Source organism: Caenorhabditis briggsae (genome assembly GCF_000004555.2).
Source record: "Caenorhabditis briggsae complete genome, chrV, whole genome shotgun sequence".
Taxonomy (NCBI): Eukaryota; Metazoa; Nematoda; class Chromadorea; order Rhabditida; family Rhabditidae; genus Caenorhabditis; species Caenorhabditis briggsae.
This window is the reverse complement of record NC_013488.2, coordinates 7670440-7697829: the sequence shown is the minus strand read 5'-3', so window position 1 is coordinate 7697829 and position 27390 is coordinate 7670440. Positions and strand designations below refer to the sequence as shown.

The following is a 27390-nucleotide window of genomic DNA, read 5'->3' as shown; positions in this document are numbered from 1 at the left end:
TTTTTGAATTTTTGTGTGTAAATCACTAAATTGTGATTGTTTCCTCCATTCAATGATCTAGAAAATTATGAAAAAAATGAGAAAAAATTCAATTACCACGAAAATTGAGAAAAAAAACGAAAAATTGAGGAATAAAGGGAAAATTGGGAAAAACCGAAGGAATATTGAGAAGCAGAAAAAAATGAAATAGAATTGAGAAAAAAAAGCAATTGAGAAAAATTGGTAGAGGAAAGTATCGACTGAGTTTTAAAACATAAATTAAGCATTAAAGTCCTGGTTTGTAAAACTTATCAAGATTTTTTTTTGAATTTTTTTGCAATAATATTAGGAAAAAATATATTTTTTGAAACATTTTAAGGCAATAAAAATTTTTGGTCGGAGTCCCCCTTTAAAGTCCTGAGTTTGTAAAACTTGTCAAGATTATTTTACAGTTCTCCGTTGTATGCTTTCCTGAAATTTCGAGACTCAAAAATTCAAAAATTCAAAAAAAACTAATGCCTTTCAGCACAGCACAATTTCCACAATTTTTTTCATAATGAGTGAGAAATATGACACAACATCAAATAGAACAATGTGACAATGAGAAGTGAAAATTTTCTGTCGTAATTTTAAAAAATTCAAAAATATTGAGATTCTGAAGTTCTGCGATTTCGAAGTTCTGAAATTCTAACATTCTGAAATTCTCAGGCTCTGAAGTTCTGAAATTCTGAGAATTCTGAGATTTTCAAGCTCTGACATTCAGAAATTCAGAAACTCCCTCAAAAAAAAACTGTACCCCCGAATCACAAGCATTGTACCCCTGAATGAAATGAGTTGTAATCCCGAATCATTGTACCCCCGAACTATTGGCCGAAATTCTACCCAGTTGACCCTCCGAAATAACACCTTCGATAGTCTTCAATTGTGTTTGTTTTCCTCAAAAAACTACGAAAAAGATGTAAAAATAAAAATTCATCATATTCAGAATCATGTACTCAAATTGATCTCAATGACACCTATGAGACTATCAATGCCCCCTGGGAGCATTTGGTCCGATGCCCCCTATGAGACATGGTGGGATGCCCCCTAAAAGACAATTTCAGGATGCCCCCTATGAGTTAGTGACCCCTATGAGTGTATGCCCCCTTTGAGCACGATGCCCCCTATTTCGATGCCCCCTGGGAGTATGGGCCTCGAAAATACACTTATTGCTCACTAACACGGATAAAATCCAGATTGAGGGCATCCGGGTCCATAACTGTAGCAGTCGAGTGTCTCCGTCCATTTATCTGCTGCCACTGGTTTTTTGTATCTGCACGAACCGATTGGAGCCTTAGCAAATGGGATGCCGAGATAGCCATCAACAGTTTGATTTCCCTAAAAGCACAAAAAATACTATAATCAGAAAAAAGTCCGTATGTTCCCTTACATGTTGATAGATATTCCCCCGAACTGGACCACATGTTGCATTCAATACTTTCAGACTCCTTTCGGCTTCAGAGTTTGAGAAATAAGCTCCCATCACAGCAAAAATTAACAAAAACAACATGAAAAACGACAAGACAGGGGCACAGAAAGAAAAAACAACGAGATTTTTATAGAAACATTGGCAGAAACTACGGCTATAGGACACACGAGAACAAATAGTGTGGGGAACAAATCACAAAAAATTTTGTGTACATTTTGGTTTCTTTACCAGTGCTAATATGTACTGAAATCTTTATTCCATTTGTAGTCTCCAAATTAGCTCATGGTTACGATTGATGTCCCAGCAGCTCTTGGTGGTTGGTCGATTTTCCCAGTCCTCAAAAGTCGAAAGCAATCTTCTCGAATAGATCTCAAAAAGTTAATTTCTAGAAATCAAACGGCATGAAGATTCTCACTTGTTGAAAACCAAGAGCATGCACGGATTGACATAGCAATGCAAAATCCACATATAATTCAGAAGAGCCTGATTCGTTTGATCATTCATTTCAATAAACTGGAACATAGGGAAATAAGCTGGATGCGATACGTATATCATCATAGATATATATCCAGTTACAAACGTAGATTGGAATAGAATTGATATTTCATTCCTTCTGGAGGCAACACTACTTTTCAGATTTTTTGCCTGAAACCTATTTTCATTTAAAAGAGGGTGGTTCTTCGGAGTTGTTTTTTTGCAGTTAAAGTAAGGTGCGGTATCTCCAGAGTGAAAACCACAGGTTCGACTTATCGAGGGACGTATCTGTATTAACAGATTTCGAAATAATCTTCATTTTCCTGTCCCCCACCTAAAAAATACAATTTATGACTCACCACGAAGATAAGGTACACAATGGATGAGTAAGAAAGAAAAGAAATAATTATACAAGGGAAGCTCAACGAAATTTCCAGAGTATCAAATAAATGACAAAATGGAACATCGTAGTCATACGCCCATGTTGGTGGGTACATCATCATATATCGAAATGAAACGGCATAAACTAAAAGAATACATATCCATGATAGTAACAAAGCGAGTAAAAATTTTATGATCCTGTCGCTTTGGCGAGTTGGAATAGTGTTGGAGAATAGTAAGACTCTTGATACGGCTGGCAAAGTTACCATTGGCAAATCACAGATCCATAGCGTATTCATGATTCCACCGATTATCTGAAACAAAATTTATAAGGAAAATTAGATGATGTAGAAATGTTTACCCTAACTACGGTTTCAAAAGTTCTCAACAAATTAGGAAACATTAGACAAGGAAAAGTTATTAGATGCCCAAGTCCTTGCCCAAGTAGGCAGAAGTTGATAATATTCATCAATCGGAATGCCATGTTTGGTGATTGAGCATTTTTCAATTTGAGAGTCTGAAATATTGAAACTGCATTATGTTTATGAAAATTAGTTTAAAGGAGGCGAGACAGCAAACATTTCGGGGGCAGTTCGGGGACGAAATCGCGCCGCGGTTATGTAGTCCATCGGTCGTCAGGCGCCTTCGCGCCCCCGTAGCTCAGCCGGTTGCGGCGCTGTACCCCTGAGCTGCCTGTCATGAGTTCCACCCCTCATGGGGGTTCTCTATGCAAAATATCAGGAAAACTTTTTTTTTGGTGTCTGGCCTCCTTTAATTACCGTAATGATGAGTGCTAGGATCGGCGCAGGCTTTGTCAGGAGCTTGAAGATCAACCGTAAAAACAAGAAAAAAAACAGGGTTGATTGAAAACCTTGTTAGATGTCAGGCGTTCTCCTCTGAAGTCAGTTGTTTTTTTGTAAATGAAAACGGGTCGTTTGTAAAGAAAGACTGATTAGTAAAAATCATTCTTGGAATTTGAACATGGATCTCTGAGAATCAACAAACAAAAACTAGAAAAAATTGAAAATGTTAATACTTTTACTGTTTTGGAGATGCTTCATTTATTTTAATATTGAACCCACAACGCGATGATTGAAGAACTTTTCGGCAAGCTTCTCGAATTGGTCTGAATAATTGAAATAAAATTCTTAAAAATTATTTGGCGGCTTACCTATTGAAAATCAAAATCATAACAGGATTCATATAGCAATGTAGAATCCATAATCCGTTCATAACCGTTCGAACCCGCAGGCTGAACAAATCAAAGGGCATGATGAAACCAAAAATTTGATGATGCCAGACAAGTATCATTAGTGTCAGGTAACTGGTTATAAATGTGGATTGAAATAACAACCGAATTTGGCTAGCTCGATTTTGATTGCTTCTCAATTTCTTTTGCATGAAAATTAGATAAGTGATAACCAAATATGACAGATACGAAATACCCAAAGAAGGAAATGATATAGCTAACTCGAAAATGGCAAACAACTCTGATCTCGGAACGTTATCCATCAACTGCAGAAATAAGAAGTGCGGACACTCGAACGATCTCCGCATCAAGAAGAAGCTGAAGTAATCTTCGTTCGCATTCGCTCATCTGTCGGCCAATAAATCTGTGAGTTTACAACGAAGCGAAGGATATCACTTCGATGATGGATGTGAGTAAACTTTGATGAGCCATTATAACCCTGACATAACATTTGGATAAAATTTGTAGGAATACTATCTCATATATATTTCGGATGTCATGTCCTTAGGTGACATTAAATGCATTGAGGTTCTTCCATAATTATTATTTGTTCATTAGAAGTAATTCAATAATTCGTTCTATTTTCAGAGCAACCAGAATCCGGGATCCGATTGCGAAGACAACAACGACACGAGCTGTCCTCATGAGAAGTCGGATGGATCATCGTGAGAAGTCGCATGGATCAATTGGGTCTAATAATAATTGTTATCTCTCTTGTTATATGTTTAAATCTGAATAAATGGTCATATATTGCCTTGCCCTTCTCGGGCAATTTAGGGAGAACAGCAACATAAATGGAGCAGTATTCACCGAAAAAAAACGAATTCATAGCCTTCTGTATCGTTGAAAAAACATTAGAAACAACCACGTGAAATCCACGTGTCATTTTGAATTAGTTAATTTCGGCTGGCCTACGAGTTAGCTGGGGCGAGCTTTCTGACCCCCTCGCTTGAACCCACGTGCCAACTTGAACCCGAATTTTTTGAAAATTCTGAAAACATATAACAAGAAGAGGGTAGGCCCAAGAACAGAGCCCTGCGGGACTCCGGACAATACGCGCCTCTCCTTCGATAGTATATCATTGATTTTGACTTGAAATTTTCTGTCCGTGACAAATGAATGAAGCCAATTTCTTAGTTTGGGAGATATTCCAAAGCTTTCCAACTTATGAATCAATTTGTTTATCGGCACTGTATCGAAAGCCCTCTGGAAATCAATATAGACGCTATGGGTATCTAACCCATTTAAAGAATTGAAAACAAGCTTGTTCTGGTAGGCGATCAGTTGGGAAATTGTACTTCTCTGATTAAGGAACCCGAATTGTTTTTCTGATAATAGATTATTTTCGGATAAGTATTGGACTAGATGTTTTCGTATCAACTTCTCCATAACCTTGCATATATTGGATGTTAAAGAGATTGGTCTATAATTTAAAGGATCGGAGCGGGAGCCTTTCTTATGAAGCGGCATAACAATCCTCCTTCCAAGATTTTGGTATTCTTCCAACTCGATAACTTTCTGTGAATATAATGCATAGTGGAATCGCAAGAGGAGCACACGCTCTTTTCAGAAATATTGACGGGATACTATCCGGAAAAGTATTATTTCGGCGTTTCAGTTTATATAGTAATATCTCGATATTCTCCGGCGTGAATATGACATCTGAGCTGAACTTAGAAGTTAGATTCCCTGTATCAGGAAGGATATCTTTGTCAATGTTGAAAAATTCACTGAAGCAATCTCCAAATATTTCGGCTTTTCCTTCATCACTCATGATAACATTCTCATTAGATTTATATCGTATTGCCGGTATATCACTGTTTCCTTTAAATTTCGATTTCATAAATCCGAAAAAATTTTTTGATCCAGAATTCAGACGTTTATAGATTCTTTCTTCTTCAGATTTCACGAGTGACCTTTTGAATAGTGCTGAAACATGTTTATACTCTTCCGAGTTACCTGCTTTCTTCCAAATCAATAATTTCTTCTTTAGTAATTGTTTGGTTTCTTTGGAATAAATTATATTATGAATTCGATGAGTTTCTGTTGGTACAAAAGATTCAATAAGCTCCAGAATTATTTCTCTCAAATCATCAAACATTTCATCAATTGACATTGTTGAAAATCGTAAATCCCAGTCGATATTTGATAGAATATAATTCATCGATCTAAAATCTCCTTTTTTGAAATTTTTCGTTGATTTGAGGGGTGAAATAGAGTTAAGCAATATAAAGATATCAATCTCAATCCTGCAATGGTCACTGAATTTCTCACCAACAATGACATCACGAATAATGTTCATGGAATTAGTGAACACAAGATCCAATATATTTGGTGGTTCGAGTCTTGTTGGATTTTGTACAAATTGCGTCAGGCCATTATAAAGCGAAAAGTCCAACAGTGACTGGCATTGAGAATCAAATGCTGTATATGAATTCCAATCAACATGGGCACAATTGAAATTTCCAGTGATAATAGATGGATTTTCAGTTGACAAGAGTATGTTAAGTGATTCTCGAAGGTCCTTAAAACAGTAGTTGTGATTAGGATTATAACTTACAATTAATCTTGTAGTTTTGCCATGTATTTTGATATCCACAGATAGACCTCCGCCATGTCTGTTTCGATCTTTCCGGATTTCAGCATATTTTTCATCAAGAGATAGCAGGGAGTCAGGATAGTTTGAATCAATTTTAGTTTCCACTAAACAGAGAATATCGATGTTGGAATTAGAAGACCATAGATCGAGTTGGAGGACTTTGTTCTTAATTGAGCAGCTATTGGTGTAACCAATTTTTAGAAATTTTCTGGGATCGAGTGTTTTTTGGCCCATGGCCACGGCTCCTGATTTTCTCTGTAGACAACTTTGACGACTTCCAGATTGCGAACCGTGTAAATGGTTTGACCTGCCTCGTTGTTCTTTTGGATCAACGTTTTCCAGGATTGTCGATATTTCTGGAGTTCTGGTTTGGAGAGGTCTGGGCGGGGAGACGCATTCAAGCACCAGCTTTCTCAATAGCTTCTTCCGAAAGGTCGATATTTTTGATGATCACATTCGATTTCCGTGCATCTTCAGAGTTAGCCAATGAGGCAGCTCGCATGAAAGTGATTTGGGATTCTGGAGCAGAGATGGTTGAGGCGACAGCTGAAGCAAAAGTTTTAATTAATGTAGTAGGAGGTTTTGGTGATCCTTTAGGTTGAGATGATAACAATTTGAGATTCTCCTCCAAGCCATCAACTTTCTCCGTAAGATTTGACAAATTGCCATTTAGAATACAGTTTTGGTTTTTCAACATTGTGTTTTGGGATTGAAGCTTGAGAATCGTTTCAGCCAGCGACTTAAACATCATTGCAATATCATTCACAGTGAATTCTTCTTTCGATTTGAAATCATTGGACAGCAGTTCATATAATGGGTTAGACATATCATCCACAGATTCAATTATATCATCCACAGCTTGCTTACTGGAATATTCAGATAATTTGGATTTCTTACCGCCATTTTTATTTTTCAAGGCCGAGAGAGCTTTTCTCTTATTTCGAGGTTTATGTTTAATAATAGTTACAACCATAGCGGCCAAAAAACCGATATCAGAGGAATAGAAGGGGTCACCGCACGCTACAGAGACGCGGGAGGTTGACTGAAATTTCCCGTTTGTGAAAAAATGACGGATGAGCTCCGTTTCCTTTTTATCGTTATTTTCCATTGTTAATTCGCATCCGACTTTTGGAAATGTTGAATTTAAAAAATCCGAACAAAACATTTTGAATAGGTCTTATCGCTCCGAAAGCGCACCAGCCAGCTGTTTAAAACGCCAGTGGCGTGTCAAACATGCTGGTGCATAATGAAGAATTCTCAAAGAAGTTGGGTTAAATTCAGAAATATGTAAATAAAATGCTTTTAAAAATTCAAAAGAAAAGTACGAAAATTATAAAACATTTGTGACAGTTATTGTGGGAAGAATTGATGATATTCGGGTTACATTTTGACTTTCGATATCCTTTTTCTCAATTCCAAACATTTTCAGGACAATTTCTCTGACTGATCTGAAAATAGAGTACATGAAAAATGCGGTTCACAATTTCTTACTTATTGCAGAGGATGGTCACTGTGGGATTCACATAACAATGAAACATCAGACAGCAATTCAAAATCCCTTGGTTCCTTTTACTTTCCATATCGATGAAAGAGACCATTGCGAATAATGCCTGATGCCAGACAAAAATCATTGCAGTTATATATCCGGTTACTAAAGTCGATTGCAGTAAAATCATGGTTTCATTTTTTCTGGATTGAACGCAGCTCATAATAGTTTTTTGCTGAAGAGTTTAGTTTTCGGAATAAAGAGATGTTCTCATGTTATTTCATCCGTACCTTGTAAATCAAAAATGCAATTGAAATGTATGATGTATACGAAATAGCCAAACAAGAGAGGCTCAATGTAATTTCCAGATTTGAGAAAAACTCGGCGTAAGGAACACTAAAATCGTAATCCCATCCTGGCGACACAAAGATCAAATTTTGAGTAGCGCATCCGTAGATTAGAACAAATGCGATCCAGGACCACGATAGAAATATAAGAACTTTCATTGGCTTTGGAAATCGAGTGGTTTTAATTCTATTGGTGAAAACCAAGATTCTACTGACAGCCAAAAGAGAAATCATTGGAAAATCAGCAATCCAGAACGTATTCATGGTGCATCCGACTATCTGAATGCTTCGGAAAATACTTTGACTATCGGAAAACTTAGAGACTTACATTCACAAACAATCCGTAACGTTTTTGTATATTGGGAAAAATCAGACCAGGTCCTGTTAAAAAGTGTGTGATGGACTGAACAAGTTGGGAGCAATTGATGATGTTCATAAGCTTGAATGTCATGTTTGCTGTTTCCCGATTTTTCAAATAGAGTGCCTGAAGGTTAGACCAATTTCCCGGGACCATTCAATTTTATGAGATGTTACCTTGATAACCAGAAAAAATAAAAATGGTAATGGTACGGTAATTATACAGTAAGCAAATCCAAAGTTTCTCATCTCGACATCCGGATTGAAAACGAATAGTGATGACTCATTAGACAGCGCCATGAGATTTTTTTTCGGATGAAAATTATTGGATCAAAATATTCCCCTCGTTTTAATACTAATTCTTTCACACCAGAAGTATTTGTAGTTCATAAAAAAGAAAAAATAATCGAGAATAACAAGTGATTCACTGTAACACAAGACGCGATTCTCTCTGAAAATGAGTTCAAATTCAGTAGTGCAGAAATTTTAGTTAGATGACATCAGCAGTAGATTTTTACATCTACTCAGGGAATTTTCCGGCAAGTTGTTGCCCAGTATTAGCAAGTTGCTAAGCCGAAAAAATGTTTGCCGCTGACAAACGGCAAGCCGTTTTTTTCGGGTCAGCAGCTTGCTGTTTTATAAAGCAAGTTGCCGTTCTTCATGAAATCTAGATGGCAACTTGCCGAATTAAGAGCGTTTTTTCTCATAATTTCGAAGTGGACATATTTATTTAGGACATATTTATTAAGGAAACAGAGTAAGAAAACAATAGTAGGAAAAAAGAAAGTCAACTATAGGTGGAGGGTACAAAGTAAGGGAAATTGGGGCAACAATATTCAAATTAAATCCGAAAATTTTTCCATGAATTTGAGGAAGTTTCTTGCAAATACGTAGGCATTCCTTCGCATTTTGAGTTCTTCTAAATGTGTATCTTAAATTTCCATCAACTTCGACATTCAAGAAAAATTTCGACGTTCAATTATATTCAACGTTTCGCATCACGAACGATTATAGCAGAGGGTTCTCACGGAGTGGACTGTATGCAAATGCAAGAACTTCTGAAAATAAGATTTCACGAACTGCTTGAGAAATGTTTCTTACTTTATAAACAAATTTCGAAATGCGATCCAACTTCAGATAAGGCTTGTCGCATAGGTTGTGAGAAATAGTGTGATAACTGAAAAAAAGCTCTGAAGATTGTTTTTGAAGGTTTTCGACTTTTCCCCAATTTCTTGTTCCTCGGTGATCTTAGTCCGAGCTGTCTAAACCTTAAAAGATATTAATTTTTCTAGCAATATACATTTTTAATATTACCTTCAAGATTTCCTTCCATTTCGTTGTGAAGTTAGTTTGAAATACAATAAAATCAAGCAAAAAATTGGATAAATAGGACAAAATAGGACAAAAAGAAAATCAATAATTCAAGAACATTTGAATGTCATCTGAACGCAGCAAGAGATCGGCAACTTGCTCTTTTCACGGCAAGCAAATAGCAACTTGCTAAATCTGTTTCATGCATGCTACAACTTGCTGATGTACCGCCCTCTTGGAACAAGGTCAGCAAGCAGTAGCAACTTGCTAATTCATCCAGCAACTTGCTGATTGGGCTCAGCAACTTGCCAAATTGCTCGCAACTTGCCGTTTGCTTGCCCAAAATTTCCTGAGTAGAACACTCTCAGCAAATGTTTGGCACATGTGCCCCTACTTACAAGAGCTGTGTTTTCAGAAAGTCTTTCAGACATTTCTCATTTTTTGACAGGGTTAGTTGACATCCTTTTAAACCCTCTGTCAAAATCTGTATGTTCACTTTTTCCAAAAATTCACGGTAACGGCCTTTATGAAAGAGATAAGAGACGATCTCTGAAATTTGGGTTCCTCGGTATTTTTGGGGTCGGAGTCATTTTGTGAAAGACCTCCAAAAGTGACGTATTCTAGAAGCTATGATAATTTGACGCCGTTTTTATTTGCGTTCTCCGAAATAAATTCGAAGAATAAATAACTTAGAAGAAGTCAAAAGTACAAAGAAATCAACAAATACAAAAAATTTATTGAGCACGACAAAAAAAGGAAATTTATCGTAGTGGGGAATCTCATTTGGGTTAGTTTCCGTTGCACGGGTTTCCGTTGGATGTATCGAAGACAACTTGGAAATTACGACAGATGCGACACGTCTCCTCTCTCGAAACCCCAAAAATTTCAAACAGTCCTCTCGAATTGTTCTGAAAAATTTTAAATTATTCTGAAATTGCTTTTTCAAACCATACTTATTGCAAACTAATGTTAGAACAGGATTCACATAACAGTGAAGGATCAAACAGCAATTCAAAATTGCTTGATTCCTCTGAACCTCCATATTCACAAAGGAAACAAATGACGACAAGTCTTGATGCCATACAAATATCATTCCAGTGATATACAAAGTTACAAAAGTGGACTGGAGCAAAATTCCAATCTCGTTCTTTCTTGATTGATGACAACTAATCAGGTTTTTTTTTCTGAAACCCATAAAAATTATACAGGGTTTATTTGTGGTCAATATGACCTTGATTGAAAGCGGAAACTTTTTGGGACCAATTACATTTGAGAAAATGAGAATACGACAGACAGCTAAAAGAGTCATCACTGGGAAATCACATATCCAGAGACTATTCATTGTGCACCCAATGATCTAAAAATATATAATTAAAAAATGAGAAAGTTTGGTTGAAATACCCGGAGAATGACATCCAGTTTTTGATGTATTTGGGGGAATATGAGCATTGGTCCTGTTCTAAATCGCACTCTTCTGATGGTGATTCACCGGGGAATGTGCATTGCATCCCCCCAATCACTTTCTTTTATTAAATTCTTTATCATGTAACCAGTATAAAAGCCCCTCTATTGTATCATTTTATATCGTTCAAAAAACCAATGTAGTTCTAAAACATGGTGCATCGTGGGTTGAAAACCCCGGTCGCTCAAAGTCCCGCGTGGCAGGTTTCTACATTGGTACCTCTACACTCCTATTATTCGCTGTTGCAATATTCACTACTGTATCGCAAGCGGCATGCAGTACCAGACATGATTGGCAGCTCCTGATATAGTCAACAAAGTCATTGGCATACTTGAGACTTGGGGAGCTGGTGGACACAGGATTAGCAGGTCCAAATCATTCGAACGAAGTGGTCGGGACTTGGTGAGGACGATCACATTTGACGCATCTGAACGAGGACAAGAAAGCTATAAGACAGCGCTCGTAGCACGTCAGATATCAGTTGCACCCGAGCTTGCAGCTCACCTCCGAACAATATGGATTGTTCAAACCGTAAGTCTTATTTTTATGATAAGCAGCAACGAAGAAGAACTTAACTTCTTGCTCCGATCAAAAGTGAACCGACAAGGACGCTTTTCCCGCCCGGAGCCTCTCTCCAACGAGAGATTTTGACCTTTCATGCTAGACCACCGAGGTGTTAGATCACAAAGACGCGACGTTAACGACATTACGAGACGTATTCAGTAGAATCATGGACCCCGTAGATGTCACACCTTCGAACGCTCGCCAAGACGATACGAGAAAAGGCACTAACGATGTGACGCAGAACAGTACTACAAGAGGCGAGTGGACGCCGAAGACGTAGTCACTCAGTTCTTCAGTGTCAATTGGACCAATGGAGAACTAATTTTAAATTTCGTTGTGTCTTCTTTTCTCTAAAGCCGGGAGTGTGCTAAATCGCACTCTTCTGATGGTGATTCACCGGGAAATGTGCATTGAATCCCCCGCAATCACTTTCTTTTATTAAATTCTTTATCATATAACCAGTATAAAAGCTCCTCTATTGTATCATTCTATATCTTTCAATAAACCAATGTAGCTTCTAAAACAGGTCCACTGATAAAATGAGATATGGCTTGACCAAGCTGGCAGAAGTTTACTAGATTCATCAGTTTCAAAGCTATATTTGGATTTTCCCTATCTTTCAAGTAGATTGTCTCAAAATAGAGAAGAAAATAAAAAATTGAAAATTTGTGTTTCTTACTTTCATGATTACAAAAAACAACGGGAATAGTGGTGCTGCTATTACAAAGTCAGCAATACCATACTCAATCATTGCAAAATCATCGTTGGTTTGAAATAGATAGTTCGAAGTGTTAGAAGACATTTTATTCAAAGAAACGATGTGAAATCCAAGAAATCAAAACTTTTTTGTGTTGCGATTTCAGCAGAAACCTTTGCGGGCACCGTGAGAACTTTCAGGGATCTTGTGATATTATGAATCAAAGGAGCAAAATGTTTTCCGATTTGCACTGCCCAGAACGTGTAGTTAGACAAATTCTTCGAATAAGGAATTTAATATAAACCTGGTTTTATATAACAAAGTTAGTTTTTTTAGTTGGCTCAAAAGTTATATAAAGTTTTTGAGCGTGGTGGGTTGTGATTATAAAAAATGTTGACAGCTGAAACTGTGTGAAATTTTGGGCCGCCTGAATTTATAGACGTTAACATTAACACGTAAGCATCATGAATCTCAGGAACTTAAAAATAGAATCCAGAACTTGATTACAAATCGTTTAGAGTTTTTTATAAAACAAAAACATTGAATTATTTGTGAATTTGAATGTTTAGAGTATCTTTAACAGCTAACTCGAGTGTATTCATAAAAGTAAAAAAACCTGGTTTCATTTATTTTCAGAAGAAATTTTTAACCAAAAAAAAAATTGACGACAATTGAAAAATCAGTATCCAGTCGGCTTGACCAGGCCCGCAAGACTTCCACGGCCCATCCCGGGTTGTGCACATTTGAAATGTTAAAAAATGTTTTCTCAATGAAACTCCGTGTATGGCGAGCTTATTACAGAAATTTTGTTTTTCTTTAAAATTAACCCCGAGACTTTTCTGAAAAGACATGAAAAAATACCGAACACCAGTGCTGAAACGAGCCTTTCCAGACGTTTCATCAGTTATTTTTACGAGTTTTTTCAAGGAATCTTAATTAACGAAAGACCCCATTTTTTCTCGAAGATAATGAATCGTGAGCCAATGCACAACACCAAAAATATAGGCTCAAAATAAATATGTATCTTATTTTTCATTTACTGAACACCGTTGTGGGAACACTGCAAATTTGTAGACTTCCTCATTTTCCTGAAGTGTTCACTATCTCAAAGAACATTTGAAACAAAAAACAAAAAATTATAATAAAGTCAAGTTCGTATTATGGTGATAACACTGGTTCTTGGGGGGAAAGTTGCAGATGCTCCGGATATTATAACACTTTTCTTATGAGTAGATTTTTGGTGTCCCACAATTTTCAAGCATTTTTCGCGGATCGTTCTGAACCATAAAACGTAAATCATGGTTTCGAAAATCTCTCTGCTCACTTATTGCAGAACAGTGTTGCAATCGGATTCACATAACAATGAAGAATATAGCACGAATTCATAATTGCCAGATTTCTTCTGTTTTCCATATCAATCAAAGCCATCAGAGGAGGAAACAAGGAAATATGCCAAAGAAGAACCAATACAGTTACATAGATAGTTACAAACGTTGACTGGACCAAAATGGAGATTTCATTTTTTCGTGATTGAACACTTCTGGACAGATTCTTCTTCTGCAATTATCTTCGGTTATCAGATGATATTCTTCATTTTACCGCAAATATCAAGTACGCCATCAGAATGTAAGCAATGTAGGATAATGGAATGCAAGTAAAGCTGATAAACATTTCTTGATACTCCCAAAATGGAATACTCGGGAGCGTATAGTTGTAATCCCAACCAGGTGTTACAAAAATGAAGTACTGGGTATAAAATCCGCCAATAGCTAAGAAAAGTGTCCAGCCAGCGATTGCTAACAAAATTAATTTTACAAGAATTGGAAATGATTTCAAGCCAATCCTATTTGTAAAAATTAGGATTCGACAGAATGCTAGAAGTGTCACCACAGGAAAATCACAACACCAGAATGAGTTCAAAGTAGATCCCACAACCTGGAACTTGTAATTATTCTTTTCAAAAAATAAAGATATGCTACATTGACTGCGAAATCAAACTTCGCACGAATGATAGGAAACATAAGAACAGGACCAGAAAAACAATGGCATACAGCTTCACCGAGTTGGTAAAAATTTATGATATTCATCAGAATGTATGACATACTAGAGTTTGACCGGTTTTCCATATGAATTGCCTGAAATGAGAAACAAGAAACTAGAGGTTGGTGTCAAAAAATGTTCTTTTGATGTTCTCACCTTCATCACAATGAAATATAAAGGATACGTTAAAGCCGAAAGAATTGTGTATATACCACCGTATATGACTGTATCTAAGTCATCATCTAGTTTAAAAAGGGGCAATGATTTATTCGGTGACATTTAGGTGAATGATTGTGAAAAATAAGAAAACACATTTGCACATCTAAAATATTCTCACCACTGTTATTATGTTAATGAAAAACAAAGAACACATATTTCGAATCTACATCTTTGGTGTTCATAAAACACAACGGGAAGGCAGGCAAGGTTGGACCAGGCTTTTGCCCAATTTTTCGAAGCCCGACCTTAACAGGAACGAAACAAACTAAATCAAAAAAAACTTACAAGAAAACAACTACTAGTAATAAGTGCTCAGAAGTTGGCTTGATGTTCGTTTGGCTTACTGTTAGAAGCTCACATGCACAAAAACTCGTCTGTTCTCAGAGGACCACTACCTAACAGTGAAAGTGATTGCTTCGAAAGATCAGACAAAATTCATAAATGTTTATTATTTCATTTTCAGCCTAGAGACAATGGTATCCTAGGGAAAGGCAGTTTCCCGAAAATCCGATTGATGTCTCTGTTTCCGGTTTCTGCAAAATTGTCCTACTAAATGTAATGTTTTCGGAATGAATTATTTTAATGACTAATTTTTTCGGAACTAAAACACAAACAGAAGGCGGAACTTTTTGCTGTTTTCATACCTTGAAGAACCGTGGGGAACTATCGATAATGAAAATGTCTACAAAAAATTGAGTCACAGATCGTCCAGATTTTTTGAGTGGTAACGACGAACTGACTATTCATCATGTCAACCTCAAAAATCTTTATTTCAACTCAATCTCAAAAATCTTTATTTCAAATCAACCCAAATATGGAAACGCTAGTCTGTCCCATCATTCATGTTTTGTTTGAAGCTAACTGAAAACCGTCATATTCTGAAAATAAGAAATATTCAGGCGATATATTCGAAAAATCGACAGTAGAACATCACATCAGGATTTGCACTGATATTCTCAGTTCTCCTTTCCAAGTTAACTTTTTTGTGAATGTAAATTATATAATTGTAGATATTTGAAAAAATAACTTTTCAGGTTATGGGAACTGTTCAAAATTTATGTCGGATTTGCGATTTTCCTGTAATTTTTCTTCTTGGTATTTGTCGTATTTTCGTCTTTACGAAGGTCATTGAACAGAAGAAAATGCCGATTTTTGTTAAACTCGCATTATTTGCAATACTTTCGTGGTCCATCTTTTTGTTTATTTTTTGGACCATACTTCCAATACACTGTTTTTGTAACGCCTGGTTTGGATTACGATCATAGTCTCCCCGTGATTACATTCTTCGATACCCAAGAAATTATTAAAAGGTTTACTTGCCTCCCACTGTCATATATAGCCTATATGTTTATGGCGTATTTGATTTATTCTGTAAGTTAAAACTCTCAGCGTATTACAAAAATATTGCTTCAGAAGAAAAGCCTCTGGAGTAGTGTGCAATCCCGCAAAGACGAAATTCTAATTCTGGTTCAATCCACATTAGTGACTGGCTACATTTCCATACTCATATTAATCTGGCACCAAGCGTTTTTCCCATTTATGTCTTTTATAGATATGACAAAAACAAAAATTCAAGCCGCAATGAATTTTTGTATACTATTTACTTCACTGCTATGTCAATCCAGTTTCGACATTTTTTCTCAATGAGTGGGTAAAATAAGAAATAAGCGATGATGTTTGAATTTCAGATCGATTCGTGAAGAGTGTTTGAGAATTTTGGGGATTCGGAAAGCGATCCCAACAAAGAGTGTTTCGGTATCAGGAGTTCCAACACGCAGCTTAAAGTGACTACTGTAACTTTGCTATCTTTAATTACCCCAATGTATAACTGATCAGATTTGTGACTTTTTTTTCGATTGTCGAAATAAATGAGCGAAATATATACTGTAACAAGAAAATAGGTGAACAAGCAAGATTACAGTGACACTGATTTCCCCTATGAGTAGCGACCACAGAAAAAGGGGCAGAGCCTAATTATTCTTCCCCCAGGGTCGTTTCGGCTGTTTAATTTAATTTAATTTAATTAGTTTGTTGATCAGGTGTAATAAAACATTAGAGGGCAGGACATGAAAGACTCAGAAAAAATGCCACTCACGAGGCCGATCTGAGTAGGGGAGGGGAAACGGGATAATTTAGATATTTGACACAGGAAAGATGTAACCGGTAGAAAAAGAAAAATAGGGAGCAAATATATCAATAACGGGTAATACTTTGATTGGCTGTAACTATGGCTAGAAAGATGTTTCATTATGAAAATTTGTCTCCTTCTCAGGGAATTTTTCGGCAAGTTGCTGCCCAATATTAGCAAGTTGCTAAGCCGAAAAAATGCTTGCCGCTGACAAACGGCAAGCGGTTTTTTCGGGTCAGCAACTTGCTGTTTTATAAAGCAAGTTGCCGTTCTTCATGAAATCTAGATGGCAACTTGCCGAATTAAGAGCGTTTTTTTCTCATAATTTCGAAGTGGACATATTTATTTAGGACATATTTATTGAGGAAACAGAGTGTGAAAACAATAGTAGGAAAAAAAAGAAGTCAACTACATATAGGTGGAGGGTATACAGTAAGGGAAATTAAGGGAACAATGTTCAAATTAAATCCGAAAATTTTTCCATGAATTTGAGGAAGTTTCTTGCAAATACGTAGGCAGTTTCTTGCAAATACGTAGGCATTACTGTATGCAAATGCAAGGCTTGTCGCACGGCTGTGAGAAATAGTGTGATAACTGAAAAAAAAGCTCTGAAGATTGTTTTTGAAGGTAGCAACTCACTGTGTCGATGCTTCAATCGTTCGCTTTTCCAGTTGTTCTTCGATATTTAACTTGATAAAACCACTCGTTCTTTGTGGATCGTATCATAATGATAATTTCGAACTTTGATGACTATATCGTGGAGAAATTATAAAATTTTCTGACGAGCTTTGGATATATTTCTTCCGGTTAATATTATCACTTCCTTGACATATTTTTCTGCAATGAAACGCTTCAAGTCTTACCTGGATCCACATGATAAACCATAGAGTTCGATCCAAAATATAACATGTTTTTGTCCTATAATTCGAATTTTCCACAAATTTCTTGTTCCTCGATGATCTTAGTCCGAGCTGTCTAAACCTTAAAAGTATTAATTTTTCCTAGAAATATACACTTTCAATATTACCTTCAAGCTTTCTTTCCATTTCGTTGTGAAGTAGTTTGAAAAACAATAAAATCAAGCAAAAAATAGGATAAATAGGACAAAATAGGACAAAAGAAAAATCAATAATTCGAAAACATTTGAAAGCCATCTGAACGCAGCATGAGATCGGCAACTTGCTCTTTTCACGGCAAGCAAATAGCAACTTGCTAAAACTGTTTCATGCATGCTACAACTTGCTGATGTACCGCCCTCCTCGAACAAGGTCAGCAAGCAGTAGCAACTTGCTAATTTATCCAGCAACTTGCTGATTCTGTTCAGCAACTTGCCAAACGGCTCGCAACTTGCCGCTCAGGGAATTTTTCGGCAAGTTGCTAACCCGAAAATTTTGCTTGCCGCTGACAAACGGCAAGCCGTTTTTTCGGGTCAGCAACTTGCTATTGTATAGAGCAAGTTGCCGTTTGAATGCCATCTGAACGCAGTAAGAGAACGGCAACTTGCTTTTTTCACGGCAAGCAACGGCAAGCAAGTTTCATGCATGCGGCAACTTGCTGATGTACGACCCTCCTCGAACAAGATCAACAAGCACTAGCAATTTGCTAATTTGCCCAGCAACTTGCTGATTCTGCTCAGCAACTTGCCAAATGGCTCGCAACTTGCCGTTTGCTTGCCCAAAATTCCCTGAGCGTTTGCTTGTCCAAAATTCCCTGAGACGGTATTTGAAAACCACAGGGTTCCGTGAGCACACATAGAATGACCCACTCCTTCCCCTTGAACATTCAAGTTCGAGCTAATTTATCTCGGTTTCTGTGAAAGACTTCGAAAAGTTGTCAACTAAAAAAATGTTTTTAATTTTATAATGAACATTTTGTCAGTTGACCACTTTCTGATATCTTTTATGAGAAATGAGATATATGGGCTCAAAGTTAACGGTTTGGGGGAGACATTCTATCAGAGTGTTTACGGAATATGAATCCTATATGCGAGCACGGACGGGGCATATGCTTTCCCCGCTAACTGGACGCCCACCACCACCGACCAGCAACCACCAACCCAATAGCGGGCATAACGAACGCTATATGCGCGCATTCGCAGTATGGGCCACAATGCGCCCATATAGTGTTCTGCGCGATCCACCTGTGAAGATATATGCTCGGCGAAGATATACATTTATACGATTCGTTTATTAGAAATTTGTAGAGACGATCGGCTGACTGGTGCAGGCTGTCTGCCACAGTTCAAGATATAGAAACGTATACACGGTGATAGCTTTAACATGAACTGTTGGATTTTTTAATTATATAAATGAGCACAAATGTGTTAGTTCTTAAACTATGCGATTGCTGACACAGTAGACACTGTTAGTCGACGTGTAGAAATTCCTGACACCGAAATACTTTTTTTTTGGACCACTTTCCGGATCCCCAAAATTCTCAGGCACTCTTCACGAATCGATCTGAAATTCAAATCATTTCTCTTTTTCTTTTTTCACCAACTTGTTGCAAAAAAATGTTGAAATCGGATTGACATAGCAGTGAAGTAGTATACAAAAATTCATTGCGGCTTGAATTTTTGTTTTTGTCATATCTATAAAAGACATAAATGGGAAAAATGTTTGGTGCCAGATTAATATGAGTATGGAAATGTAGCCAGTGACTAATGTGGATTGAACCAGAATTAGAATTTCGTCTTTGCGGGATTGTACACTACTTGACAGATTTTTCTTCTGAAAAGCACTATTTTGTATTAGTACACTGTGATGTTCAACGTACAGTATAAATCAAATACGCCGTGAATATATAGCATATATATGACAGTAGGAGGGATGTGAAACTTATGATAATTTCTTGGGTATCGAAAAATGTAATTACTGAGAGATTATAGTCGTAATCCCAACCAGGTGTTACAAAAATAAAATACTGGGTGTATGAACCATAAATAGTCAAAAATATGGACCACGAAAATATTGTCGATAATGCAATTTTAACAAAAAGCGGCATTTTTTTCAGTTCAATGACATTAGTGAAGACGAGAATACGGCAAATACCAAGAAGAACAGTAATCGGAAAATCGCCAATCCAAAATCCGTTTAGTAAACTACCCATAACCTAAAAAGTTATGTTTTTTTTCAAATCTCTAAAAGTATAGAATTTACATTCACAAAAAAATTAAACTTGGAATGGAGAACTGGGAATATTAGTGCAAATCCTGTTACGAGATGTGTCAAAGATTCACTAGCTTGAAAGAAGTTTATGATATTCATCAGTTTGAATGCCAAATTTGAACTTTTTTGATTTTTCAAATGAATCGCCTGAACATTATTTATTTTCAGAGTAGGGTACTTTTCAGTTACCTTCATAATTAGAAAAAATATAGGAAAAGTTCCGGCAGCAAACAAAGCGTGAATGATTTCAAAATTCCGTAGACATATTCAGTAACGATAATTCTCCACGGTTCTTGAATTATTGAAAACAAATAATCAGTTCCGTCTTTCCGTTTGTATCAGTTAATAGCAAATTTGCAGATTCAAAATAAGTGTTCTTGTTTTTTTTATTAAAAATAAGTTGATTTGGAGTTAGGATTATTTTGGAGGCTGGAGTGGCATAATTGAACAGTCGGACACAATTTAAAAATCTGGACGACCTGTGATTTAAAAAAAGAAGTTTGGTAACGATGATTTCACACGGTTCTCGAATTCATCAAAACAACAATCAGTTCCGCTTTTCCATTTGTTTTTATATTCAAGAAAAAAAATTAGTCATTGAAATAATTTATTCCGCCAAAAAAAAACAATATCTGGTGAGAAACTATTGCAGAAAAAGAAAAGAAAAAAGAGACCTCAACCGGATTTTTGGAAACTAACTTTCTTGGATAGTTTCGGAAAACCGTAAACTATTTCTTGATACTTTTTAGAGTTCTTATTGATGTCATCATAAAGCGACAGGCGTCCGTTTTGGAAGTTATCGGCCATTCCACTGGTTGGATAGCTTATTTTGTAGTATTTCAATGGTTGAGACAAGTTGTAAGGTTTCCAGGTTTTGGTTTTATTTTTTCCATTAGGATCCCTGAAAATGTTCAGACGGGAATCCGAAATTTTATGTCCAACTCACCCAAATTTTACAAAATTAGCCATCAAGTCTTCAACACTTGTCATCACTTTCTTTTCCTCGGTATTTGGCTTGAAATCAGTCATCACTCCACTTCCGAAATAATATTTGAAATCAGAACTATGCGACGCCACTTTGAATGGTTGCAACACATCAGCCATATCAGTAGATACTTTGTTGAAATAGTTAAAAGATCCGAAATACACCTTATTTCCATATTTAGCATAAGATCTGACAGAGTCTAGGGTTCCACTATTGAATACAGAGTCACTGACGTACTGAACAATTTCAACCATTGTTTCCGTTCCATGATTTTTAACTCACATCACACACTTGCTTGTTAGTCGCATTTCTATCCAATGGGCTCACATTTCCCAAATAGAAATTGGTCAAATTTTTCTTCACATCTTCATAGTAGTCGGTAACATCTAATCCATATGTTTCATCCACAAACTGTCCAAAATTACTATATGGCTCCGCGAATAATTTGTTGAAGACTACTGAAAACTATTGACGTTATAATGATTGATAGTTTTCAAATAAACTCATTCCAACGGATTCCATCTCTGCTACTGTGATCATAGCTTCCTTTTTCGGAGCCTCTTTTCTCAGAATATCGAATGGTTTTGGGAAAAAGTCTCCATCGAAATTGGGAACAAATGGAACAACTCCTGCTTCTTTAGATCGGAAACCGCCTTTGAAATTGGAAGGATCCTGGGCATGATACCAAGCAAACAAACTTTGTGAGTCTGAAAATCACGAAGTATTATCCTAAAGTGTTTTTTTTTTCAAAAAATTAAACCATTTCCAGCGTATCCCTTGGATTGAGCATACTGCAGTCCCACTGATGCTTCCACTCTCTGCGGTCGAATCGCAAAATTGCAGAAGGCAGTTCCAGACATTTGAATAGATCTTCGGAATAGTTCTGAATAAAATATCGCACTTTCAATATCATTTTTGAGTACTCACTGTTCGAATGAGGACTCAACGATAGGAAATCAGTACTCGCAGATCCTGCACTAGTTCCAGCAAGAGTCACCATAGCTGGATCACCTCCAAACGCAGCGATATTATCCTGGACCCATTGAAGAGCAAGAGTCTGATCCCACAATGCATAGTTTCCATTCGATACACCATCAGCAATGGTTAGAAAACCCATAGGACCTAGTCTGTAGTTCATGGTAACCAGGATAATATCCCTCTGTGGAATTGTTCCAGTAATTGCATATCCATCCATGTAAGAAGTGTATCCTATCTCGAATCCTCCTCCGTAAATGTAAACTAACACCGGTAATCCTTTGGGCTGAAAATAGGAGATCAAATGAAACACTCATAGGAAAAAAGTTTACGAATTCGGTCAAATTCCATCTCGGTGCAAAAACGTTTAATGTTAGGCAGTTGTCTTCTAAGAACGGGCAGGTTTTTGTGGCGGTTAGCTGAAAACACTGATTAACTTTTCTAGAGATACCGTAAAACTTGTATTAGAAAAACCCCCCGAAATTTAAGGGCTCCTTTAATTGAAGAAAAAAAAATACACGAAAAATATAAGGGCTGGCCCTTATATTAAAGGTTTTACGGCGAATCTTGAAATCTATTCTCACCCCGGAAAATTGTCCGGTTTGGGGACAGCCAGGACCATACTCATAACAATCTCTTGTCTCTGTCCATTTATCAAAAGGTACTGGTTTTCTGTATCTGAGATCTCCTATTGGCGGTTTTGCGAATGGAATCCCAAGTAGCCATCAACAATTTTTGAGCCCTGAAAGTATTTTTCAGTTTTAAAGTTTAGAATCTACACTTACAAAAGTATAAATATTTCCTCTTATGGGACCACATGGTGCATTTAAAACTTGTGTATTTTTATCAGGAACCTTGTTACCTGCTAGAGTTCCCAACACATCTATACTAGAGGCGAATGAAAAATTTAATATGACATAGAAAACAAATGAAAATGTAGACATGACAAGTTAGTGGGAATGAGTTTCAGTTTCAAAAACTCAAATTTGGTTGTTTTTAAAATCATTTTCAACCTGTGAAAGATCATGTTGAACTGGATTATGAGATCGTTGAAAAAACTGTCAAAACAAAGTGAAAAAAGGAACAAAATGTGTCAAAAAAACTGAAAATCGAAAGGTGTCTGTTTGAATCAAATAACAAGATTTTTTAGTCTAGATCAAGGGTACCAGTTCCAATAATCCAAACAGAAACTTTATTTTGAAAACAATCGTTTTGAAATAAAAAACCTTTAAAATTCAAGCAGAAGATCCCAAAAATTTTTGATATCTGAGGTCATCTTTTTCGATTTCGTCAAACACCTTCAGACGTCCATTTTGGAAGGTTTCCCTTATTTCACTTTTTGGATAGTCAATTTTGAAATATCTATTTGGTTGGTTGAGACTGTACTTTTCCCATTTTCCAACTTGATTTTTGCCATTTGGATTTCTGAAAATAAATAAAAAAAATTTTGATTTCCTAATCTATATAGGGCTTCTACTTCAATCGGTCGTTCGGCTGAACTTCCCGACCGATCGAAAGCTTTGAATGTATCTCCTACCCATATTTGACAAAGTTCGCTACGAACTGTCCCATCATATCCATTACTTTCAATTGTTCTTCTGTTGGATTGAACGGGGTCATAATTGCATCACCAAAGACATAAGGATGATCCGATCCATGAGTTGATGCTCTAAATGGAAGTGCTGCAGATTGCGGGTCGATATCTCCTTCAGTGTTCAAATAATCGAAAGATGCCAAGTAGACATTATTCCCATTGGTAGTGCAAGACTTAGCTGTTTGCAAAGAAGCTTTGTTGAACATGTAGTCACTTAGGAACTAAAAAGACATTAAATGCAACATAGTCCATATCCGAGAATTAATACCTCTACAAGTTTCCTGGCAACTGCTGACTGATCGGTTGTATTTACGTTTTCAGTGTAAGCATCGAGAAGTTTCTTCTGAACCTCCTGATGATTGTTGCACACTTCAGAACGGTATGAATCCGCTATAATCGATTTCAGATTTGTCAAGGGGTCGTTTGAACCGGTACATTTTGGATTTCCAGTCACTGTAGTATAATTTTTCAGTCATAACAAATTTCATATAACAAACTCATTCCAAGTCCTTCATACTCTCCAACCGTAACCATAGCATCCAAGTTTGGTGCTTCTTTCCTCAACTCCTCAAATGCTTTCGGGAAGAAATCACCATCAAAGTTAGGGACGAAAAACAAGAAACCAGAAAAATCTAGTTCTATCTCGGCAGTTTTTCTGAAAATCGAAACATCCTGCGACTGATACCATTTCAACAGGCTTTTCGTCTCTGAAAATAATGTTTCGAGTGAGTTTGTGAAGTATAGAGATACCGTTTCCAGAGTAGCCATGGTGCTTTGCGAAAACTTCACACGCGTGGGTTTCGTCTTCACTGGAACGAACTGCAATCGTACAATAAGATGTTCCAGACAAAGAATAGAATCGTTTGAAAAGTTCTGAAAAATATTGATAGAAATGTTAAAATCAATAAGAACAAACTGTTTGAATGGGGACTCAATGCCAACATGTCAACACTAATCGCTCCAGCACTTCCTCCGGATATCGTCACATTGTTTCGGTCTCCACCAAATGACCCAATATGATCTTGAATCCATTGTAGTGCAAGCGTTTGATCCCACAGGCCATAATTTCCTTTTGCCACGTCATCTCCAGTAGTGAAAAATCCCAGCGCACCGACACGGTAGTTGATAGTAACAACCACTACATCTCGGAGTGGAATAGTTCCACTTAGCGAACGGTCATTGAGATAACCCGAGTATCCAATTTCAAAACCACCGCCATGGATGTATACCAAAACAGGTAATCCATTTGGCTGAAACCACAAGGAAATTATTTTGACCGAAATCTCGAAAGTCGTTACATACAAACTCATCAGATTTCCATCTCGGAGCAAAAACATTAAGGTTCAAACATTTTTCCTCGTCGAATGTCATCCAGTCATGACACATCTGAAAAAAATTTTTTCGATTAGTTTTGAAGAATAAAACCCACGACAGCGTAGTTTCCAGACTGTGGGCATCCAGGACCGTACGTGTAGCAATCGAGAGGTTCGGTCCATTTTTCAGCAGCCACAGGCTTTTCGAACCGAACAGGAGGTTTCGCGTATGGTATTCCAAGATAACCATCAACTATTTTCTCTCCCTGAAATTATTTTATAAAGTTTTAAACGATTTTATCAAACTAACATGTTTGTAGATGTTTCCTCGAATTGGTCCACAACTGGCATTTAAAACTTCATGGTTTTGTTCGGGCTCCAAATGAGAAAGAAACCCACCCATTATGAGAACAGCGTCAACAACACTGATAAAAAATCAAATGATATTTTTCTGTTGAGAAACGGCGCACTTATATATGAAACGAGACATAAACCACACAGAAAAAAGTGTGCCTGACAGACAAGAAAAAGATCAACAAAGTACAAATAAACAAGAAAGAGTGGAGAATTAGACAAGTGGACAGTTCATAGCGATGAAATTTTTTCGGTGTGTAGGTGAATATGTTGGAGTCGTCGAATTGAAATATAACGATGGTTTACGTCTTTCGATCACTCTTCATGTTTTCTCTCTCTCTCTCTCTGGGAGAAATTCACAATATTTATTCAAGTTTCTTACCTGATGTTTTCATAGATGTTTCCTCAAATCAGTCCAAAACTAGAATTTAGCAATTCTCCTTTTATTCAGGATTCATATAAGAGCAAAATAACCCACCCACAATATAAAATGGTATGAAAACAGCATTGATCCAAAATATCCAAAACTAAACGATTTCCTTTTGTGGAGAAGCGCGCACCCACTGGTATTACCGTAAAATCTCTAATAGAACGACACCCGGATCGTCCATTTTGAGCCTATATATCTCATTTCTTTTGAAAGATATCAAAAAGTGGTTAACTAGTAAAATGTTTATCAGGATATCAGCAACATTTTACTAGTAAGCCACTTTTTGATATCTTTCACAGAAAATGAGATATATAGGCTCAAAAGGGACGGATCTGGGTGTCGTTCTATTAGAGGTTTTACGGTATTTAAACTTTCAACTTTTGATCAGAATCTAACCATGGTCCGCTATAGAGCCGTTTTTCGGCAAGTTCCGATCAGAACCTAGCCAATATCCGTCCAAAAACTGTTTCTTTTTTCAACTTCTGGCGATTACATGCCGACAGCCTTGCAAATATAAATAATCAGAGCTACATTTTTAAAAGATAAATTTTTAAAAAAGCATTCATGCAGCGGGCCGGGCCGGGCCGGGCTTTTTTCAGAACTTTCTCGGTCCTGGTTTCCTGATATTTGTTGTCCTGTCTTTTAAAAAAAAGTTTAGTCGAAAATATCAAAATTCTGCCAAATAAAAGTCTCGCAAAAAACAGGGTATCGTTAAAAACTTTGTTTTTTTACAAGAAAATTTTCGAGTTTTTGCAGAAAAATTCAAGAATTTTTCTAATCAGAATTTTTTGTAATTAAAGAATTTTTTCCGATCAACAGTGAAGGTGTCTCACTTGAACAGAAAGTACCGAAGCACCCCGAAGTGTTTAATTATGCCCAGCGTAAGCCAGACTTCCTTCCACAGTTTGACGGACTTTCTGGATCAAGTTAGACGCCTCTCTAGAATTTTTATGTTTTAAAAAGGTTTTTATGTTTTAAAAAGGTTATTTCAAATAGTTTTGGGAACTTTATTCATAGAACAACAATGATATCCCGGTTTTCAGTTCAAACAGATTAATTCAACAGGAACATTCGATATCTAACGTCATCCTTCTCGATTTCCTTGTAAATTTCCAAACGTCCATTTTGAAAGTTATCTCTCATTTCACATTTTGGATAATCAATTTTGAAATATCCATTTGGTTGATTGAGATTGTACTTCTCCCATGTCCCAATGCAATTTTTGCCATTTGGATTTCTGAAATTAAAAGTTCCTTTCCGTAATCCCTTTAGAATTCACCCATATTTGACGAAATTTTCTACGAACTGCCCCATCATATCCATCACTTTTAATTGCTCTTCAGTTGGATTGAACGGGCTCACGATTGCATCACCAAAGACATACGGAGCATCAGAACCATGAGTTGTTGCTTGGAATGGGAACGTTGCATACTGTGGAGCTATATACTTCCGCAAGGATCAGTGGTTGGACCTCTCCTTTTCATCATTTTCATTAATGATCTTCTTGAAAGTATCCCCACCGTTCTCCACTTCTCTGCTTTTGCTGACGACATAAAACTCAATTCCCATGATCCCTTCCTTCTACAATCTGGAATCAACACTATAGATACCTGGGCCACAAACAATAAGCTTCCTCTAGCTCATACAAAGACTTCTCTTCTACTCCTTGGTTCAAGAAACAAGCACGCTCTCCTCTTCATCTCCTCCTCAGCTATTGATTCTTCAGACAATATTCGTGATCTAGGACTTATTACCGACTCCAAACTTAAGTTCACCCAACACATAAACAAATCGGTTGCTGTTTCACTTCT

At 36.8% G+C, this 27390-nt stretch overlaps 8 protein-coding genes across 8 annotated transcripts in view; 1 reads left to right on the top strand and 7 right to left on the bottom strand.

The window, feature by feature from the left end:
• Positions 1-1194: 1194 nt before the first annotated feature.
• CBG29117 lies at positions 1195-1501 on the bottom strand (the record flags this gene model as incomplete). The annotated part of the gene is given in 2 exon segments (XM_045237303.1): positions 1195-1356; positions 1376-1501. 2 exon segments carry the CDS (start codon positions 1499-1501, stop codon positions 1195-1197), a joined length of 288 nt encoding a protein of 95 aa, XP_045100834.1.
• A 357-nt stretch (positions 1502-1858) lies between these two features.
• Positions 1859-8628, bottom strand: CBG06786 (the record flags this gene model as incomplete). The annotated part of the gene is made up of 4 exons (XM_002647626.1): positions 1859-2092; positions 7927-8262; positions 8312-8467; positions 8518-8628. Coding segments are annotated over 4 exons (837 nt in total), but the record flags the coding sequence as incomplete, so codon positions are not given.
• CBG06788 lies at positions 3780-4290 on the top strand (the record flags this gene model as incomplete). The annotated part of the gene is made up of 2 exons (XM_002647628.1): positions 3780-3874; positions 4140-4290. The coding sequence occupies 2 exons, from the start codon at positions 3780-3782 to the stop codon at positions 4288-4290; spliced, it is 246 nt and encodes an 81-aa protein (XP_002647674.1).
• CBG06787 lies at positions 7481-7748 on the bottom strand (the record flags this gene model as incomplete). Its single annotated transcript, XM_002647627.1, has 2 exons — positions 7481-7598; positions 7642-7748. 2 exons carry the CDS (start codon positions 7746-7748, stop codon positions 7481-7483), a joined length of 225 nt encoding a protein of 74 aa, XP_002647673.1.
• Positions 8629-10439: 1811 nt separating the features above from the next.
• CBG06785 lies at positions 10440-12479 on the bottom strand (the record flags this gene model as incomplete). Its single annotated transcript, XM_045237302.1, has 2 exons — positions 10440-10559; positions 12357-12479. 2 exons carry the CDS (start codon positions 12477-12479, stop codon positions 10440-10442), a joined length of 243 nt encoding a protein of 80 aa, XP_045093311.1.
• A 1215-nt stretch (positions 12480-13694) lies between these two features.
• Positions 13695-14693, bottom strand: CBG27380 (the record flags this gene model as incomplete). Its single annotated transcript, XM_045237301.1, has 4 exons — positions 13695-13931; positions 13974-14309; positions 14354-14509; positions 14571-14693. 4 exons carry the CDS (start codon positions 14691-14693, stop codon positions 13695-13697), a joined length of 852 nt encoding a protein of 283 aa, XP_045098577.1.
• A 4403-nt stretch (positions 14694-19096) lies between these two features.
• CBG06782 lies at positions 19097-25198 on the bottom strand (the record flags this gene model as incomplete). The annotated part of the gene is made up of 20 exons (XM_045237300.1): positions 19097-19220; positions 19261-19490; positions 19537-19872; positions 19920-20075; positions 20628-20829; positions 20875-21149; positions 21196-21371; positions 21417-21620; positions 21674-21796; positions 21841-22174; positions 22221-22307; positions 22674-22776; positions 23426-23703; positions 23751-23935; positions 23980-24189; positions 24233-24355; positions 24399-24732; positions 24785-24868; positions 24912-25061; positions 25106-25198. The coding sequence occupies 20 exons, from the start codon at positions 25196-25198 to the stop codon at positions 19097-19099; spliced, it is 3807 nt and encodes a 1268-aa protein (XP_045093310.1).
• Positions 25199-26632: 1434 nt separating this feature from the next.
• Positions 26633-27390, bottom strand: part of CBG06781 — a gene marked incomplete at both ends in the record, with an annotated part of 3302 nt that continues 2544 nt past the window's right edge. The window contains 2 exons of the mRNA XM_045237299.1: positions 26633-26816; positions 26886-27018. Of these exons, the coding sequence (XP_045093309.1) occupies positions 26633-26816; positions 26886-27018 (317 nt within the window). The remainder of the gene's footprint in view (positions 26817-26885; positions 27019-27390) is intronic.